Below are 17,822 nucleotides of genomic sequence, written 5' to 3' on the forward strand. Positions count from 1 at the left end.
ACTCAATTAACTGACCTGAGTCAACTAACAAGTTAAAGAATTGACTCGGCTTGTTGGATATTTGAGTAGAACGAAAATTTTCTAAGTTTAAAACATAGAGCCAACCAACAAATGAGAGCCCATCCCTTGAATTTAATCAATCTCCAACAAGCCAAGAAACAAAGGACAGAAGAATGAGACGTTTTAGGGAAATAAACAAGAGTAAAGAGACATGACAAATCTTTATAAAAAAAAATTATTATCCTATATTTGCCGTGGACGTAAAACCAACTAATTAAGATCTCAATCAAAATGGTGGGACTAAGCAACCCTTAATACATGCATTCATTCCTGTTCTTAGCAAGCATAAGCACATTATGATAATTATCATAATAGTAGGGTCAAGGTCATCCTTCCACTATAAAAGTAGAACTCTCCAAGATGCTTCAACACAAAAATCACTTCAAATACACACAAACACACAAATCTTCAATCAAACTAATAGAGCTAGCCCGTCATGGCATTCCGATCATCCATGCTCTTCTTGTTGTTTCTTGTACTCGTTGTGGGTACGGAAGCGGGTGGAATCGCCATCTATTGGGGTCAAAATGGGAATGAAGGAACCTTGGCGGAAACTTGTGCCACAGGGAACTATGCCTTTGTGAACTTAGCCTTCCTACCCACGTTTGGTAATGGACAGACCCCGATGATCAATCTTGCTGGCCATTGTGATCCATATTCCAATGGTTGCACTAGCCTAAGTGCGGACATAAAAGCATGTCAAGAGAAAGGCATCAAGGTGATGCTTTCTATTGGAGGAGGTGTGCGTAGTTATTATCTCGTCTCCTCTGAGGATGCTAGGCAAGTCGCGACTTACCTATGGAATAATTTCTTAGGGGGGTCAATCTTCTTCCCGTCCACTTGGGGATGCTGTTTTAGATGGAATCGATTTTGACATCGTGGGGGTAGCTAACCAACATTGGGATGACCTCGCAAGGTACCTTAGTGGATATAGCAAGCGAGGTAAGAAAGTGGGTGCCCTAAAGATGGGTTTATTTGATTACGTTTGGGTCCAATTCTACAACAACCCTCCTTGCCAATACGCGACCGGTGATGTTGCCAACCTCGAAGATGCATGGAAACAATGGACCTCGTCCATCCCTGCCACCAAGATTTTCTTAGGACTACCCGCTGCTCCTGATGCAGCTGGAAGCGGGTTTATTCCAACTGGTGATTTGACTTCGACCGTGCTTCCCGCCATTAAGGGTTCAAGCAAATATGGAGGTGTAATGTTGTGGTCAAAGTATTATGATGATCAAACTGGATATAGCTCCTCAATCAAGAGCCATATCTAAAATTTGAATGTTTGAATCACTCTTGCCATGGTTACTTTTATGTAAATGAACCTACTGTCGTACATGTTTCCTGTTTTCACTCTTCATTTATATGTACTCTCTCTACAATATATGTGTCACAAAATTAATATGAGTTGCTGTATTCTTGCTCCCTATTCTATTGTATGGCTCACGTGAATATCATGTTTTATGAATATTTTGAAGAGTAGTGATCCAGAGCAATGTCTCATTTTTATAAAGTTCATAGAATTTTGTCCTCTACATGCCTGTGGCAAGGATCATGTTTCTGGATGCTACAAGGTGAGTTCAATCACCCTTGTAAGATTTGAAATCTTACCAAGATAGTAAGGCTAGATTCATTAAAAAAAAAAGAATCATGATGATCTGACTACCCCACGTGGCACACTCAATCAACTCTCCTAACGTGGCAAGTTTGGGAACTGTAGATTTATACACCTTGGGATACAAAACTGCATTTCCCCCTAAAATGTGTATCTTGAGGGAACTGTGTATCCCAAGGTGGACATATCTATGATTCCCGAACTTGTCACATCAGGAGAGTTGATTGAGTGTGCACGTGGGCTAGTCAGATTATCACGACTATTGAAAAAAAAAAAAAAAACTATACGACCCAATTTAAATGAAAGAGTACCAAGAGATTTTCCATGTGATGATGTGCTCAAACAGTGGAAAAAGATTTGTTAGTACATCATTTTCCTGATAAACAAATGTTTAGAGATCCAAAGCGGTGTCTCATTCCTAACTAATGTTAGGTGTCACCTCATTTAATGCCACATGACATTTTTGGGACCTATTGATTGTATGGACATGTGGTCCATTCCTTGATAAACCTACGTACCAAAAATCATAGTGTTTGATAATTTGTATCTACTAGATCTAATCTCTTGAAAAAGAATTTAAATCCAATGATTAGAAATCATTCTAAAGACAATGCTATAATCAATGGATGCACATCACCAATCAAACTGATTTTTTGTGTGTAGATTCACCAAGGGATGGATCACATATTCATACAGTCAGTGGGTCATAAAAAATGCCAAGTGGCATAAATTGGGGTGCTACCTGACCTTGGTTAGGAACGGGACACCATTCTCAATCCCTATTCTAAACAATTTGCCAGGTAAATATTTTCACTGCAACTCTAAGGAAGCTCCAATCAAACATGCCATGGCAAACAATTTTCCTTAGAGTTTGTCTTGTAATCAAACACACCCTTAATTGAATCAACTTCTAGAGTCATCTCAAATATCATCAAGTCAACTCTCTCAAGCCTCCGAGTCAGTTCCGATTCGTCCGAGTTTCACAGTATGCTTCTATCATAAGATCTGTTCGTCATTCTTAAAAAAAATAATCTTTTATTTTAGGAATGGAATCAGTAACTGTAAGCAAATATTCTTCACGGCGGCGCCATCTATTTAAGGCCTTTCTGAGCTTTCGTCATCTTCACACACACAATCTCTCACGAACAGATTTTAACTTAGGGTTTTCCGCTCTTTTAGGTAATCTTTCTCTCTTATCTCTGTTTTTAGCAAAATTATGGTTTCTGGATTTGAATCTCTTTCAGTTTCGATCTGAATAGCATAAATACTAATTCTATTATGAAAATTTTTATTGATTTTTTATGTTTTTTTTTTTTTTTGGGGGGGGGTTACTGTAGGGTTTTTTGTTTTGAAGGAAACACATATCCTTAATAAATTTATCTCGTTTTTAATGAAATTTTCAGTAAATTATACTTTGTTGCCCAATCCAATTTTGTTACATGGATTTGAGGTGTTCCTTCAATTCCTCTTATTGTTCTTGTTATTCCTGTACTTCTCAAGAATTTGATGTGGCACAGGTTTAGTTCTTAGGGTTCATGGATTTTCTTACTTCTGTGGGTAGATATCCTGACATTATTTCTTTGTGCACATTTCCTATAGTTGTATAGAAGGAATTATTTGCTTCATAAATTGCCCCTGTTTGCCTCTTCAAGGCTTAATAAGTGTCTGTTTGTTGGAGAATCCAACAGGATCAAGATGGGTTAGGGTGAAATTTGATCAGGATAACTCTGGAAATAAAACTGCATGAAAACATCATAAAAAGGAAATCAAAGTTTGGGAAAAATGATAAAAAGATTTAAGTTAAAAGATTTTGAAGGTAATGGAGGTACCCTTTAGTTCTAGATAGATGCCATTCTGCTATTTTATTGTTTCATTTCTCTGTGCTGCGTGGTTTCCTTTGAGTTTTTCTGTGGTTCTTGTTGTTTCTTTAATGCCGGTCAGCCAGTTGGTATTGTGTCCTGATTCTTGGGTCCAGGGCAACCAATGCCATCAGACAAATGAAGGTATTGTCCAGGGCAACCTTCATTCATGAAGTTTGAATAATCGTCAAGTTTTAATCTCAAGTTCTCAACTATAGTGACAAAATTCAGATTCGGCTAGGGGTCAGTTTGGTTAATTTGTATAAATTCGGAAAAAGGCTGGGACATTTTCTAAGACTATTAAAATGATTTATTTTTTAGTGTATCTAAAATAGGTGTATTTTTCATGTGCATCATAGATTAATTCCAGATAAAAAAATTTATCATAATAATATTGATAATTTTTTTATTGATAAATTGTTAGAAATAGGTTTAAGTATAATCATTTGAATGGTTCATGTCCACAATTTGAGTTTGCATGTGTTAAGGAGGGGCAGTGAGAAAGAAAGATTTTTATGGGGTGAATGATATAAAGAAAGGTGAGGGAATTAAGAGAAAATAAAATTATGAGGTGCAGGAGCATAAAGAAAGAAAGGTAAGGGGGAATTAAAAAATATTTCTATGCGGTGAGAGCATCAAGAAAAAGAGAGTTTTGCTAACTGGGTTTTTAAGATACCGCCCCAAAATTCAGGTGCATTTTGAAGGAAATCCATATGGCAAGGTCTATCAAATAAATTCTCCTTGATTTTATTGTACACAGAAGATGCAGCGTAATCTTTAGAAACCGATTTAATGGCTTTTAAAACTTTACATAGATTGAGAAAGTGAAAAAACTATTTAATGCATTCACAATATTGATAAAATTGTGGAGTACTTCTGATTCGTAAATGTTCAAAATTATGTTGTTTAGTGCTTCTGTTTCAGATCATTCACATGTTAACTTTCTGTATATGCAGGTCTTTAATTTCTACTCCTTAGATACCTAAATTACCTGTTCAGTGCAATAAATACTCGAAGAGTGCAAGAAAGATGGACGACTGGGGTAATTTTTATTTTTTCTTGGATTAATATGATTCATAATTTTGTGTTTCTCGTGGAAGGGCTGCATTAATCTGACATATTAATCTGTTCTAGAAGATTTATGAGGTGCATTTATGCTCAATAGACTTCATACTACTAGTAACCCCATGATTTTAAGAATTATAGGCTGACAACAGTACATGTTGGGAAGAGTCTCGAGTAGTGTTCAAGTGTTTTTTTTTCTTTTGAAAAGTTACTGTTCATGTTATCAGTAACCGGCATCATAAACCACCTTTTTAATTTTATATATACCAATAATGGCACCTTGATGTTACTCTGGGTCATGGTTTAAAAATTCGTTTCGTTTCATGCAAAACGTTTTGGATTTTTGCCATGTCGAGATGAAACCATGTACAAATCGACACATTCCAAGTTTCAATCTCTTTTCTTACTTTTTTTTTCAGAGAGAGAGAGAGAGAGTACCTGCGTGCTGCCTCTTTCTTCTCCTGATCTCTCGAACTCCTTAATGGTCTTTTCTAGAGGACTAGGGCATTTAGACCAGTATTCATGTTGTTTCAAATGTTTCGAGAATGTTTTGGGTTAGTTTCGGTTTTTGAAGAAACCGAAACATTGGATCAAAATGAGATTTTAAACCATGCTCTGGGTATCTAATATTCTAATGCGTTTTAATTTTTTTTATATAATATTGCGAGACAGCGGTGTTATATGTCCCAAAGCAGATTAATTTTATGCACAATAAATTACTGTATGGCGGATAGTTTACACAAACCTCTTTCAATTATTACTATTATTATTGTATTATATTTGTAGAAAATCATAAAAATAAAGGTGACACTATTATTTGTCAAAAGAAGGGGTGAAACTATCTTACTTGTTGGGATGAGTGTCAGTGTGTGCTCATGTGTCTGTAAAGAGGACGAGTCTTTGTTATAAATATTTTTAATCCTTTTTTGACATTTTTTTTCTCAAAATTAATTTGAAGATGCAACATGTGAAGTATGCCTCACAATTTTCCTTTTGAGACATTCTTCCTTCTATCATTTTTTTTTTCTTTTATAATAACCTTTAAAGGCATTCTTTACGTGGCATAATAAACAAAGTGTTGTTTGCTCCTTGTTTTGTGAACGAGATGGGATAGATGTTATTTTTTCTAAAATATATTATCTCCCTTATCTTTAGATTTCATATCATATAGGCCTTTAGCATGGAATGTACAACTTCTTTAATAAGACAGTATCTGTACTCTTTTTGTATTGAATTTTACTAGGATTCTCTTTCGTTGTTTAATGATTTTTTATATTTTTTGCATTTCTAACAGAGGATGAGCCTGTTGCACCCATTCTTAAAAATGAACAACATAAAAATATATGGGATGATGAAGATGTAGAAGATGATGTGAAGGAATCTTGGGAGGAAGAAGATGAACCTACTCCGGTACAATTTACTATTTTATTCACTAATTTTGATTATGTCTGTTTTTAGAAAAGACAAAAAAAAAAAGGAAAGAAAATTATGCCTGATCACTTATATAATTTATTGAGTATCCTAAGAACTAAGATGGATGCAATATACAATGCACAAACTGACTGTGGTGTTTTGCTTCCTTTTTGTTTAAAAGACTAAAATATACTAATGGTTTTGCATATTTTTGTGCTCTAGTTGAATCTGATAATGTCTTCAATTTTCCATGTGCTCTTTTTTTTTTCAAACAATTTTGAAGTAAGGGAAGAAATTTTCATGTCCACATGATACCGGACACAGATCTCAAAAAGAGAGATAAGCTCTACTTACTTTCAAGAGTGGAACTAATAAAAGCTACTAGACTTTTTTCTACTTTGGAGAAATGGGCGTCCAATATGCAGATATTGTAAAGTTTATCCAAAAAGGAGTCTAACCACACAAAAGATGGAAGAGAGCGAGTGAGTATAAATGATATTGAAGAATAAGGTGGTGGAATTTAAAAGGATAAAAAATATTCTTTAATAAATTAACAAAGAAGAACATGGAACTTAGAGGCAGAGATTACAATGGTGTGGGACGAATTAGGTAAATTTGTTTGTAGAGTAGAGAAAGAAGTCTTTGGGGAGTTTGTGGGAAAAATCACGAATTAGGAAACTTGGTTGTGGAATGACTATGCTCAAAAGGTCGTTAGAGCAAAAATGATCTATTACAAGTCTTGGTAAATGACTAGAAATGAAGAAAACTAAAAAGATATCATCATTATTATCATCGAGCACTTGTCCCAAAGATTTTGGGTCAAATAAATGAATCATGTTCGCCATACAATTTTGTCCAGAGACACATATTTTGTTATTGAAAGTGAGTTTATATATGCTTCCACTATCTCAATCCATGCTATTTTGGCTGTAGTGAAGGTGAGAAATATGTCTACAAGTTGGAATGAATTAGATAAAGGAAAACTAAACACTTATATAATGTTAGGTATGTTAGTGGTGAAGATGAAAGATTATTAGTAAATGATAAAGAAAACAAGGAAAGATAGCTTTGTTATTCTCAAAAATTATTAAATGAAAGCCAAACCTACTTTTGTATAATTAGGGTTTAGAAGTGAAAAGAACACTAGTAAACATGAAGACGTGTAGGACTTGAGGAGTACATAAATGCAAGGGAAATATTGGATTATCTCAGCCAACTAAGTTTAGTAATATTTTTGAGGACTTAAAGGATGCTAGATCAATCAGACGAAGTATTTGTGTAGCTACATATTAGAATAAATGAGACATATAGAGTTGTATTAACCATGGCTTAAAATTTCATCTCGTTTTGTAATGTTTCGTACGAAACGTTTTGGAATTTCAGCTTTCTAGGACGAAACATGCAATAATCTATTGATCCGTCAATATTTCGATTTTTTTTTTCATTTGTATCGAAATGTTTTGTCCGAAACAAACCTAAAAACCCAAATAACAAAAGAAAAAATTGAGAGAGATAGGTCCAGAGAGAGAGAGAGATTTACAAAGAAAGAGATGGAGAGAGAAACCTAGATCGCCGGAGTTCAGGTTAGATCTTACCCTCCTTTTGCTTCTTCTGGTTTTCTTTTCTCTGGTATGCTATTTGAGAGAGTGAAACCCATGTGATAAGTGCCCTTGACCTCTGTCTTCTCTTGAAGACTGACTCATTTATACAAGTCCCCTTCAACTTTTGTAAATATTTAAGATACCCCTGTGTTTTTAAACGAATGGCATGCCCCTCGACTTAGGTATCTTCTGAAAGACCTCTATAAATGCTTAAATTTATGTCTTGGAATGTTTTGTATATTTCGGTAATGTTTTGGCAATGTTTCGGTATTGTTTTGGTTTTAAAAAAAATCGAAACAGCAGAACGAAACGAGATTTTAAACCATGATATTAACTATCAAGGCATCAAATTTATAAGTCACGTTATGAAATTATGGGTAAAAGTGATAGAACAAAGAATATGACAAAAACAAAGATATTAGACAACCAAGTTGGTTTTATGCCAGGTGGGTCAACCATCAAAGTGATTTTTCTACATAAAATTGATCGAGAATCTCATAGAAAATAGGAAGAATTTATATATGTTTTTTTATTTATTTAAAAAAAGGCACGCGTACCACCTTGAAAGTTAATTTGGTGGGTGTTAGAAAGGTATCGAGTCTCAAATGAATATATTCAGGACATATAAATGACTACAAATAGTTTGAGATCAAACAGTGAGGAGACAAATGAGTTTCTATATCTAATTGATTTAGAATAGGGATCAATTTTGAGTCTATATTTGTTTGCTCTAGTTGTAGATGAAGTAATTGCCCTTATTCAAGTGCAGGTCTCTTGATGTATTTTTTTTCTTTTAAATGGCTATGTCAGTTGATAAAACTGAACAGTCAAACACAAAATCGAAACTCTAGAGAGTTGCTTTAGTCCAAGGGCCTTAAAATATGTAGAACCAAGTTGTTATGATGCAACTAGAAAATACGAAACTGTCGTTAATAGCTGTTTTGAACCATGTATTTCATTTCTAATGAATTTTTCAGCAGTAAAATAATAGAAAAAATAGTGATACTAAAGCAATAAAATCAAAGTTGGAAGACAAATATATGAGCTTTTAGGGAAAAAGAAACCCAATACAGACTCCACAATCTAATTTTTGGAAACACGATTGAAAAACGGATTACAACGACTCATAGTAAAATATTTATACTTGGATTATAGTAGATCTAGCATCTTATCCCTTGATCACACCATTAATCCTTTAATATTAACCTTTCAAGATACTCAAAAACTCACATGAATATTTTAAAAAGACTAGGAGCATAACTACTATTTTATAAAACTAACATTAAACTTAAAATACTCCAAAAATATAATAAAGATAAATTAAAACTGAAATTCCAAGTTAACTAAAGCCCAAACTAAGCCTACTAGTAAGACTGCTTCGCCTTGTACGTCTCTTGGATGCTCTTGCATCATGGAGCATGTGGACTGCAACTTTAGTAATAACACCCAGGGAGAAAACTATCTTGAAAAAAATTGGTGATCAGGAAATACCTGAAACAACCATTTTTATTACCTTGGTTTTAATATACACAAGGATGGAGAAATTGAGGAGGATATTACACATAGACTTAGAGCTTAATGGTTAAAATGAAGGTGTGTTTCTTAACCGCTATATGATTGATGCATACCAATCCTAAATGAATATAATAGAGATGGATGGATGGAAAAAATTAGAAAGATAAATTATAAATGAGTTTTGTTGTAAAAATGTAGATATAATTAGCCCCAACAAGGATATACTAAGAGAGAGCTTATTGAGATGGATTGGATTCGTAAAATAAGGGCTGATTACAACTTGAGTAAGAAGGGGCATGTGAGTTAAGGGTTCTAAAAGAGTGAGAGAAAGGCACAAAAGAACGTGGATTTAGGTATTGAATGTGGATATGAACATTGTTGGAATAACAAAAGACATGACTATAGAAAAAATTGAATAGATGCATATATTCATTTGGTTGACCTCAAAATCTTTGGATAAAGCTTTGATGGTGATGAATTCACGAAAATCAAGATACATGAAATTGCTATCCTGCAGAATTTGCTTTTAATTAATTAATTAAATAGAATTGAAATGGTTGAAGAAACCATCGAAATATGTGTCTTTGACCGTGTGTCTTCTTAAATGGTTTATTCTTTCTTAGAAAACACCGTCCTAACCTTAGAGTTAGAATCCTAAAGAGTTACCCATTTAGTTTTCATTTTATGGTATCTCCCTACATCTTTGGATGCTAGACATCATAAGGACTCTTGCCAATTCATGTGCCGGGCTGCTAAGGTTGTGGATGAGACAAGTTTATCCCTAATCTCTCTACCATAAAACTCGAAATAGAAGGATTAATAGTTGAGGAGCATCCTTGAAAAATTGTCCTTGATAGGAATGTCCTCTTTGAATTTTTATCCAAGATTTTTGGAGATTTGAGATTACTTGCCATCACTTGCAGAGGCTTTGGTTTCCAATGCTTATGGAGGAGATTGAGGATGTGGCAATGAAATAAGTGGTTGGCAAAATGCCATTGGCTCATAGTGAAGGATGATCAAACGGGTAGTATTATTGCTTCATTGAGAGTCTATTTGCCGTACTGATAGAAGAAAAGATACAGTAGGAAATAGGTGGTTGAGTTGACCAACCCGAAAGAGAAAAACAAAAGCAGAAACAGATCCACCTAGACATTACTCCTCCACTAAACCACAAACCCTATCCCACCTAACCAAGAAATCTCAAAGAAACCCCCCTTAAACACCTTGAAAAGCTTTACCCCAATAGAACAAAAACACAAAAACTGTTATCACGATATCCTGAATCAGAAGCTCTACAAATGGCAAATGGAATGATGCCCCACAAAATTCGCATAGCATCGCTGAAAAAGTAGCCCAAATGTAGACAACATTCAAATAAAGATCTTACAAAATGAGGAACGCATCCCAAGGCTCCAAAAAGAAAGAGAAGTGATCCCAAATCTATTTTGCTGCCCGGCTGTGAAAAAGAACATGATTAGTCAATTCACCATCTTTTTTGCATAGACAACATAAATTTGGTGCACCATTCCTCTACTGATTAACTGATCCATAGTAGGAAGTCTCTCCAAAGCCGCTAGCTAGATAAAGGAAGAGATTTTGGATGGAACTTTGGGCCCCCAAATAGCTGGAGCAAGAAAGGCTACCTCATGTAAATGGCAATTAAGGTAGTACAAACACCGAATTGAGGAGTCGTTCTTTAATCCAACCCAAAGTCTTTTATCCTCAGAAGCAGAACTAAGGAGAAACTCATCTAAGCAACTGAACAATCTCCCTAGCTCCTCCATCTCTCAGTCATTAAACTCTCTCCTAAAGCCAAGGTCCCAAGCAGCTGCAAACTCGTCTCCCAATCTGAAACGGGAAATAGCTTGACCCTTCTTCAAGGAAAGGGAATATAGAGATGTGGAAACTTTTCCATTAGCAGCACATATCCACACCAACAATCTTCCCAAAAGATGTTGCCATTGTCTCCACCATAAGAGTCTCACCCACAGGAAAAATTTTAGTCTTACAGAAATTAACTGGTATTCCGGAAATAGCTTCAAAGCAACCTAAAATCCCACTCATTTATCTCAACTGAGAAGACAAGTCATCTGAGAAACTAATGCATCATCTGTAAACTGCAAATGGGAGATGTTAGGACCATCTGAACTTGCTGAGAAACCTGATATCTCCCCAATCTTAACTGTTATGGAAAACATTTTTTCTAAAGCTTCAACAACCACAAAGAACAAGAATGGAGATACGGGATCACCTTGCCTTAAACCTCTAGAGCTTTTGAAGAACCCTTTTGGAGACCTATTTATCAAAAGTGAAAATGACGGAGAACAGATGCATTTCGTCACCCAATGAATGCTAGAGAGAGTTGTGCATGTTATCGTTCTGCATCTGCCATAATATTCTATTGTGCTCTCATTTTGAAGAGAGTGTTCAACTGGAAAGAGATTTTGTCCTGATTGTAGTTATTCTTGTTATTTTGGCTATTTTCCTTTGATTAGTTTTATCTTCTAGTTAGAAGCTCTCTCTTGTGTGCATCGTTCTCCCCTAATGGGTATTATTCTTTTTCTAATAAAATTTCTTTTTCTCATGTGAATAGACCTACGTAGGAATTAATAATTCTATGTTTAATTGCATCTGCTTGAAGATACGTGACCTAAACCACTACATTGCTATTTTCTTTGATCAGGTACTTGCACTTCCAACAGAACCTCGTGCGGGAAAGAGCATCAAGAAATCCACAGAAAAAACGAGTGAAAAGAGAGGAACATCTGCTGAAGTAGCATCCCAAGAGATCCTGGATCCTGTAGCAGAGAAGCTACGCCAACAAAGGTGAATCAAGATTTGAGACATGTTCATTTCTTGGTTTATGTTGGGGTTTGTTCTATCAAAAAAGTATGTCTTTGGTGGGTTTATTTACTTGTGTAATTTTTTTTATGAGAATTAGAGAATATGATAACATGCACAAATATTGTAGGATAAAGTATTAAAGCAGATATCCATGAAACACCAAAGTCGAAATTGAAGGGCAAAGCTAAATGTAGAATTTTAACCCTTCTCCAAGAAAAGAGGGGGTAGGTGTGGGGGATTGACTACTTCTGTATTGCAAAAAGAGTCTCTCCTAAAATAGAAAAAAATGAAATAATTTAAGCTCTAAAATATGAATAAAGGAGAGAAATTGGTTGATATATCCATTAGTTTAGTGTGAATAATGGAGACAAATAGGTTGAAAATAATCTATTGGGCAACTTGTCAAATATACATATATATATATATATATATATATATATATGGTTGGATTCCCCAGACAAATCTTTAGAACCGTTGGATATACAAAGACCTATGACGCAGATCACAATAACCCACATGCATTATTGTTTCATTTAACAATTTTCAAATATTGCAAACACCTCCCTGTGACCCCACTAGTGTATAACCTTAAAAAACCAAATATGATTTCTTTTCCTCTCTTCTCAACTTAACCCTCTCCCTCTCCCTCTCCATTGCTTTGTCTTCTCCACCACCGTTTCCATCCCAGCTAGAAACACATCATACACAAGCACATAAAGACATCAAAACAGAGTTCAGTGAAAAAAAATGAGTTTCAGATCAAACTCTTGATAAAGTAGTGATTCATACTGAACTTTGCCACTCAAAATTAGTCCTCTTAGACCCAGAAAATGGTTTGAACTCTGAAGTATTGAGGCAAGTCGCATGCAATTGATTACAAGTATGGGACAACTACGATGAATAGTGGGTGATTGGAGAGGAGAATGCAAGGGATGACTGCAATGCAGCCATTGGAGAGAGAGAGAAAAGGGGGGGGGGGGGTTGGTTGAGAGAAATTGAATGGAAAAAATGGAGGGATTTTCGTGGGTTAGGGTTTAGAGGAAGAGAGAGAGAGAGTGTGAGAGAGGCTTACCTGAGATCGCCTGAGTAGTCGTTATAGGAGGAGAGGGTTGGTTGAGAGAAATTGAATGAAAAAAATGGAGGGATTTTCGTGGGTTAGGGTTTAGAGGAAGAGAGAGAGTGTGAGAGAGGCTTACCTGAAATCGCCTGAGTAGTCGTTATAGGAGAAGAGGGTTGGGGTAGAAGAGTTAGGTTTCTTTTCAATGGGGGTTGTGCGAGAAGGTGATTGCAATTTTGTAAAGTTTTAAAACATTTTCTCTATGTTGTTTTAAGCGAGATCTACTGTTGGATCTGTCGAGATCCAACGATCCCTACGTTTTGTCCAGGAATTTGGCAGTCGAACCCGACCGATATATATATATGCTGCTCGTGGGCATCCCCACCCTTCGGGTAAGACTAATCCCACGGTCACATGCGCCACCTCCTTGGAAAGTCCTACATGCAATTGGTTGAATCAAGGGTCAAACAGACCCTGGAGGGTGGCCCCAAGGAATTCATTGCTTTGCAGGGTTTCGAACATTTGACCTACACTTCCTGAGGAGCTCATCAATGCCCGGCTTGCCACTAGGCCAACCCCTTGGGGTTTATATATATAGGCTTATTTATGCACAAGTGTATAAAGCTTTACGTGTGTGTGAAACACATCTATATGAAGTTGCATGCGACACCTATGTGCATGCTTTAATGCCTGGCATTTCGGCAGCTAGGTGACCATCTCGTGATTAGTGCTTGTCTAGGGGTTGGGCCTAGGTGTTATCGGTTCTGACTAGGTAAGGCGGTCACCTAGGTGAAGCTTTAACTACACTAAGAACAAGATAAAATGCTAATTGAACTTGTGGAAATTATGTAATAAGAACGGTAATAACTTTCTAATTGAAATACATGGTGTTTAAATTGTGTCGATGTAAGTGAGCGGAATGTGGTTTTACATGTCAATATCGTTTCATCATGATGGATTGCTGCAGTTTTGGAACTTTTATGTAATTAACTGTTTGAAAAGGAAAAAAAGACCCTCAAGGATGTGCATGTTGCCGTCAAGATTACCTGAATGGACTAGCTTGTTACTTAGTCTGAATTAGCTGGAGTTCTGGTCCTTTTTTTGCTCTCTTTTTCTGTTTACTCCTTTTGTAGCTCTCCTTTTTTTGCTCTGCTCATGTTGGACACAAATATGCTTGGCTTGGCTCGTGTAATGTTGTATTTCCTTATCACAGGCTTGTGGAAGAAGCTGATTATAAGTCTACCACGGAACTGTTTTCTAAAAGGGGCGATGAGAAGTCCATTGATAATTTCATTCCCAAATCCGAAAGTGATTTCCTGGAGTATGCAGAGCTCGTCTCACATAAACTCCGCCCATATGAGGTTTGCTGAATTTGCTGGTTAATATTTTCTGAGGTGGTACATGAGATTGAAGGTTAGGGAAATCAAAGAGTACCGTACTAATTTAAACCCGATTTAGGCTGGATTGGGGTGAATCTGTTTGAACCCGATTAATAAATTGGGGTCTGGTACCTCACATGCAACTTATATATTTATTAGCCACACCAGATACTTGATTACCTGACAAATACAATAGATTTGGGCAAGTCCACGTCTTTTTGACACCCTTTATAAAGGTGGAACATGAAATCCCTTGTTTTTTTAAGGTGTTTGAATTTAATATTGCACTTCTATTATCAATTTCCATTCCCAAATGTTTTCTGAGGCATAGGTTACTTCCATTACAGAAAAGCTTCCATTATATAGGCCTACTCAAGGCCGTAATGAGACTGTCAATGACCACTATGAAAGCAGCAGATGCAAAAGAGGTTTCTTCTTCAATCACAGCACTTGCAAATGAAAAACTCAAGGCTGAGAAAGAAGCTAATGCCAGTAAAAAGAAAACAGGTATGTGGTTGTAACAAACTTTCTCAGTGTTCTCAACTTCATATGGAGAAATCTTAAGGTACCATTGGGTTAGAATTATGGTCTTCCAATGCCATATATTAGGGATGCAACTTGGTCCGGTTCAAATTGAGAACCGAACCAGTAGCTTTGGACTGGTATGGAACAAGTTGCGGTTCAGTTCTGGGTTTAGAAAATGGAGAACTGATCAATTTGGTTTGGTTTTCAGTTCAGGGCTTTTATAGAACCAAACCAAACCAAGAACCAAAAACCCTTAATGACTTACTACTTTTTAGGAGTTAGGACATAGATTAATGAATTTTTTTTATGGATATATTAATGACTTAGTATATGAAATTTCATGTTCATTATTTATTTTTCATTAAAAATATGTTACTTCCAAGGAGGTTTATTCTTTATTAGAACCAAATCAAACTGAATCAAGTTTCACACCTACCGTATATGAAAGGGCATTGGACCAAATTTAACATATGAGACACCTGCACCAAGATTCACCCAGTTGAGTGATACCCATTTATATTAGAAAAAGCGAGGGGCTTGGATCACATTTGACCGAGGAGAAACTTCTCCAAAGTCAAACTAATCAAGTGATCGCCATCTGTTTTATTGACATTTTAAGGCTGTTCAGTCCTGTCTTTGGCTGTACCAAAGATCATAACAATTCAATGGTGATGATCATTCAAATCAATTGATATCTAGTTTAGGATAGCTCGTTGTTGGGTTCCACTGTGATTGTTTACACAAAGAGGTCTGTAATTGGTGAACTTTTGTTGGGGTTCACCATGCTAGTGTTGCAAGGCAACTTACGTGGTTTCATTTTCTTTCTGCTTTTTTTTTTGTGTGTGTGTGGCTAAAAGTAGATTTCTCTCCTGATCAATGGTTCTCAGTTGCTTTATGCCTTCCTTTGTCCTTCCTTTGTCTCAGCTGCAAAGAAGAAACAGCTTAACATCGATAAGCCGGATGATGATGTGGTTGTCAAAGGCTATGATGCCCTTGATGATTATGATTTTATGTGAGTGCCTAAAGTGAATATTAACTTTTCCGCCTTTCATATAGACTAGGATCCAACGGCTCCCAATGTAAAAGAAGAAAAAGAGAAAGGATCACATCAGCTTTATACTGGTGATTGCATGTTTGCCCCCCAAGTTTTTTGATGTGTGATATATTTATTTGGTTGGTTGATATAGAACCATAACAGACTTAAATAATTTAAGATCTCCATGAGAGATCTTTATTACCTTTTTTCTAGTTTTTTTTTTTGCAACCAATGTCTCATCTATGAGAAACAGAAAACTAAGATTTTGATTCAAATGATATGTTTTTGATGCAGAGACATCTTGTTTTATTTATCACAGTTTTTCCAACCTATGCTGCATGGATGATTCCTATACTTTATGAGCTTTTATGCAATACTTTCAGCTTTCCTTTTCTTTCATGATCGTAAGATATTTAACGGTATTTATCATAAAATTATGAGTTTTTATCATTTGCATGTTTGTCTGAGGCAATTGGTCCTGCTTCCATTTAACTTACAGTTCTGGTTGCCACAAACTCTATTTGACAGTCACATTGGTCTGATGCTACTATTACTACCCACTTTGGGAATGTTCCTATATTCAATTTTGTCTAGAGCCATGTATTGTGTTTTTGTATATAGAGTAAATATTGCCACACCAACCGTAGCTAACGCCACACCAACTGTGTAAAATTGTTTGGTGATTTACATTGGAATCAGTGTGGCATTAGTAAAAGTTGGCCTGGCAATAGCAACTTTCTTTTGTAAATTTTAAGCTTTCGTATTCACTTTCGTCATTTCAATCCATGTTCTTTTGGGTCATTCTCTGACTCTTTTAGAACCTTGGCTTCACCTATAACATTCTTTCTAATATGGACTGTAATTGGCCTTATGAAAAGTGATCAAGCCACCTCAATTGAATTGCTCTACTACATTTGCACAAATGTAATCATTTTTTATTTAGAGAGCTTCTATTGCCGCACTAAATTTTGCTAATGCCACCCCAAATGTGCTATAATTCTTTGGTGATTTTACATTGAATTGGGCTGGCATTAGCAAAAGTTGTTGTGGCAATAGAATTTCTCTTAATTTATCATCCTTGTTTTTTCACCTGTACAGCTCAATGTCCTCCTCTATGGCTATGCTACGATGGATATATATATATGGGGATGGTTCAGCAGCCCTAAAGTTATATATATTGATATATATATATATATATATATATATATTTCCAATTGTCCAACATTTTGTTCCCTAAAGTAGATCTGGTAATACTGTTGTATTACAAAATACTCATTTTAATTTCATTCGGAAACATTAGTTATATAATAGCTATCAGGCCCCAGAAGCATACATTCTCCTTACAATCCAAGTCTAATTCTAGTCGAATCTCTCCATTCTTATTCTTATGTAAATAAAGCTGAGTTAACTAGACAAGATAATTTAATATTATCGGTGCATCTTCATATCTCTATGGAATACTCTCTAATCCTAAAGTCCTATCTGTTTTCTAGCACTTCTGAAATTCTATTTCTACTATACTGTCTCCCTACAAAAGAATCCATCAATGTCGTCATGGCTCTTATTCGACATACAAATCCAGTTTGAGTTTTGTGTAGACTTTACCATGCACCACAAAATAAGTTTCTAATCAACCAATGTGTAGTCCATAATTTTAACCGCCTGATCGATCAATTCTTTCCAAACAGAGGGTCCATGATCGATTAGATTGTACACATGTTGGACTAGTTTTATAAGAATGTTAAAAAAAAAAAAAATTAAGTGATTTGGGAGTCAAAATCAATTATTGGTGAAGGATTTAAAAAAAAATTACTTAGTATTTTTACCACCAAGAGAACTAGACAGTAGGTAAT

The 17,822-nt window shown here is 35.6% G+C and overlaps 1 protein-coding gene and 1 pseudogene across 1 annotated transcript; both read left to right on the forward strand.

Moving 5' to 3' along the window:
* The first annotated feature begins 434 nt into the window (after positions 1–434).
* On the forward strand, positions 435–1,484 carry LOC147407993 (hevamine-A-like; annotated as a pseudogene).
* Positions 1,485–2,643: 1,159 nt separating this feature from the next.
* On the forward strand, positions 2,644–16,282 carry LOC147407994 (uncharacterized). The gene is made up of 7 exons (XM_086436813.1): positions 2,644–2,854; positions 4,491–4,576; positions 5,894–6,009; positions 11,812–11,954; positions 14,243–14,390; positions 14,756–14,915; positions 15,858–16,282. Exons 2-7 carry the CDS (start codon positions 4,564–4,566, stop codon positions 15,947–15,949), a joined length of 672 nt encoding a protein of 223 aa, XP_086292939.1. The 5' UTR covers positions 2,644–2,854; positions 4,491–4,563; the 3' UTR covers positions 15,950–16,282.
* Positions 16,283–17,822: the final 1,540 nt, after the last annotated feature.

The sequence above is a fragment of the Akebia trifoliata genome, chromosome 3 (genome assembly GCF_017979445.1).
Source record: "Akebia trifoliata isolate Shusen 1 chromosome 3, ASM1797944v1, whole genome shotgun sequence".
Classification (NCBI taxonomy): domain Eukaryota; kingdom Viridiplantae; phylum Streptophyta; class Magnoliopsida; order Ranunculales; family Lardizabalaceae; genus Akebia; species Akebia trifoliata.

What these genes read in the sequence shown, in the direction of transcription:
- LOC147407994 (XM_086436813.1), top strand. An exon ending in AAGAAGATGAACCTACTCCG is followed by an intron (nt 6,010 to 11,811) that starts GTACAATTTACT and finishes TTCTTTGATCAG; the next exon opens with GTACTTGCACTTCCAACAGA. An exon ending in GAGAAGCTACGCCAACAAAG is followed by an intron (nt 11,955 to 14,242) that starts GTGAATCAAGAT and finishes TCCTTATCACAG; the next exon opens with GCTTGTGGAAGAAGCTGATT.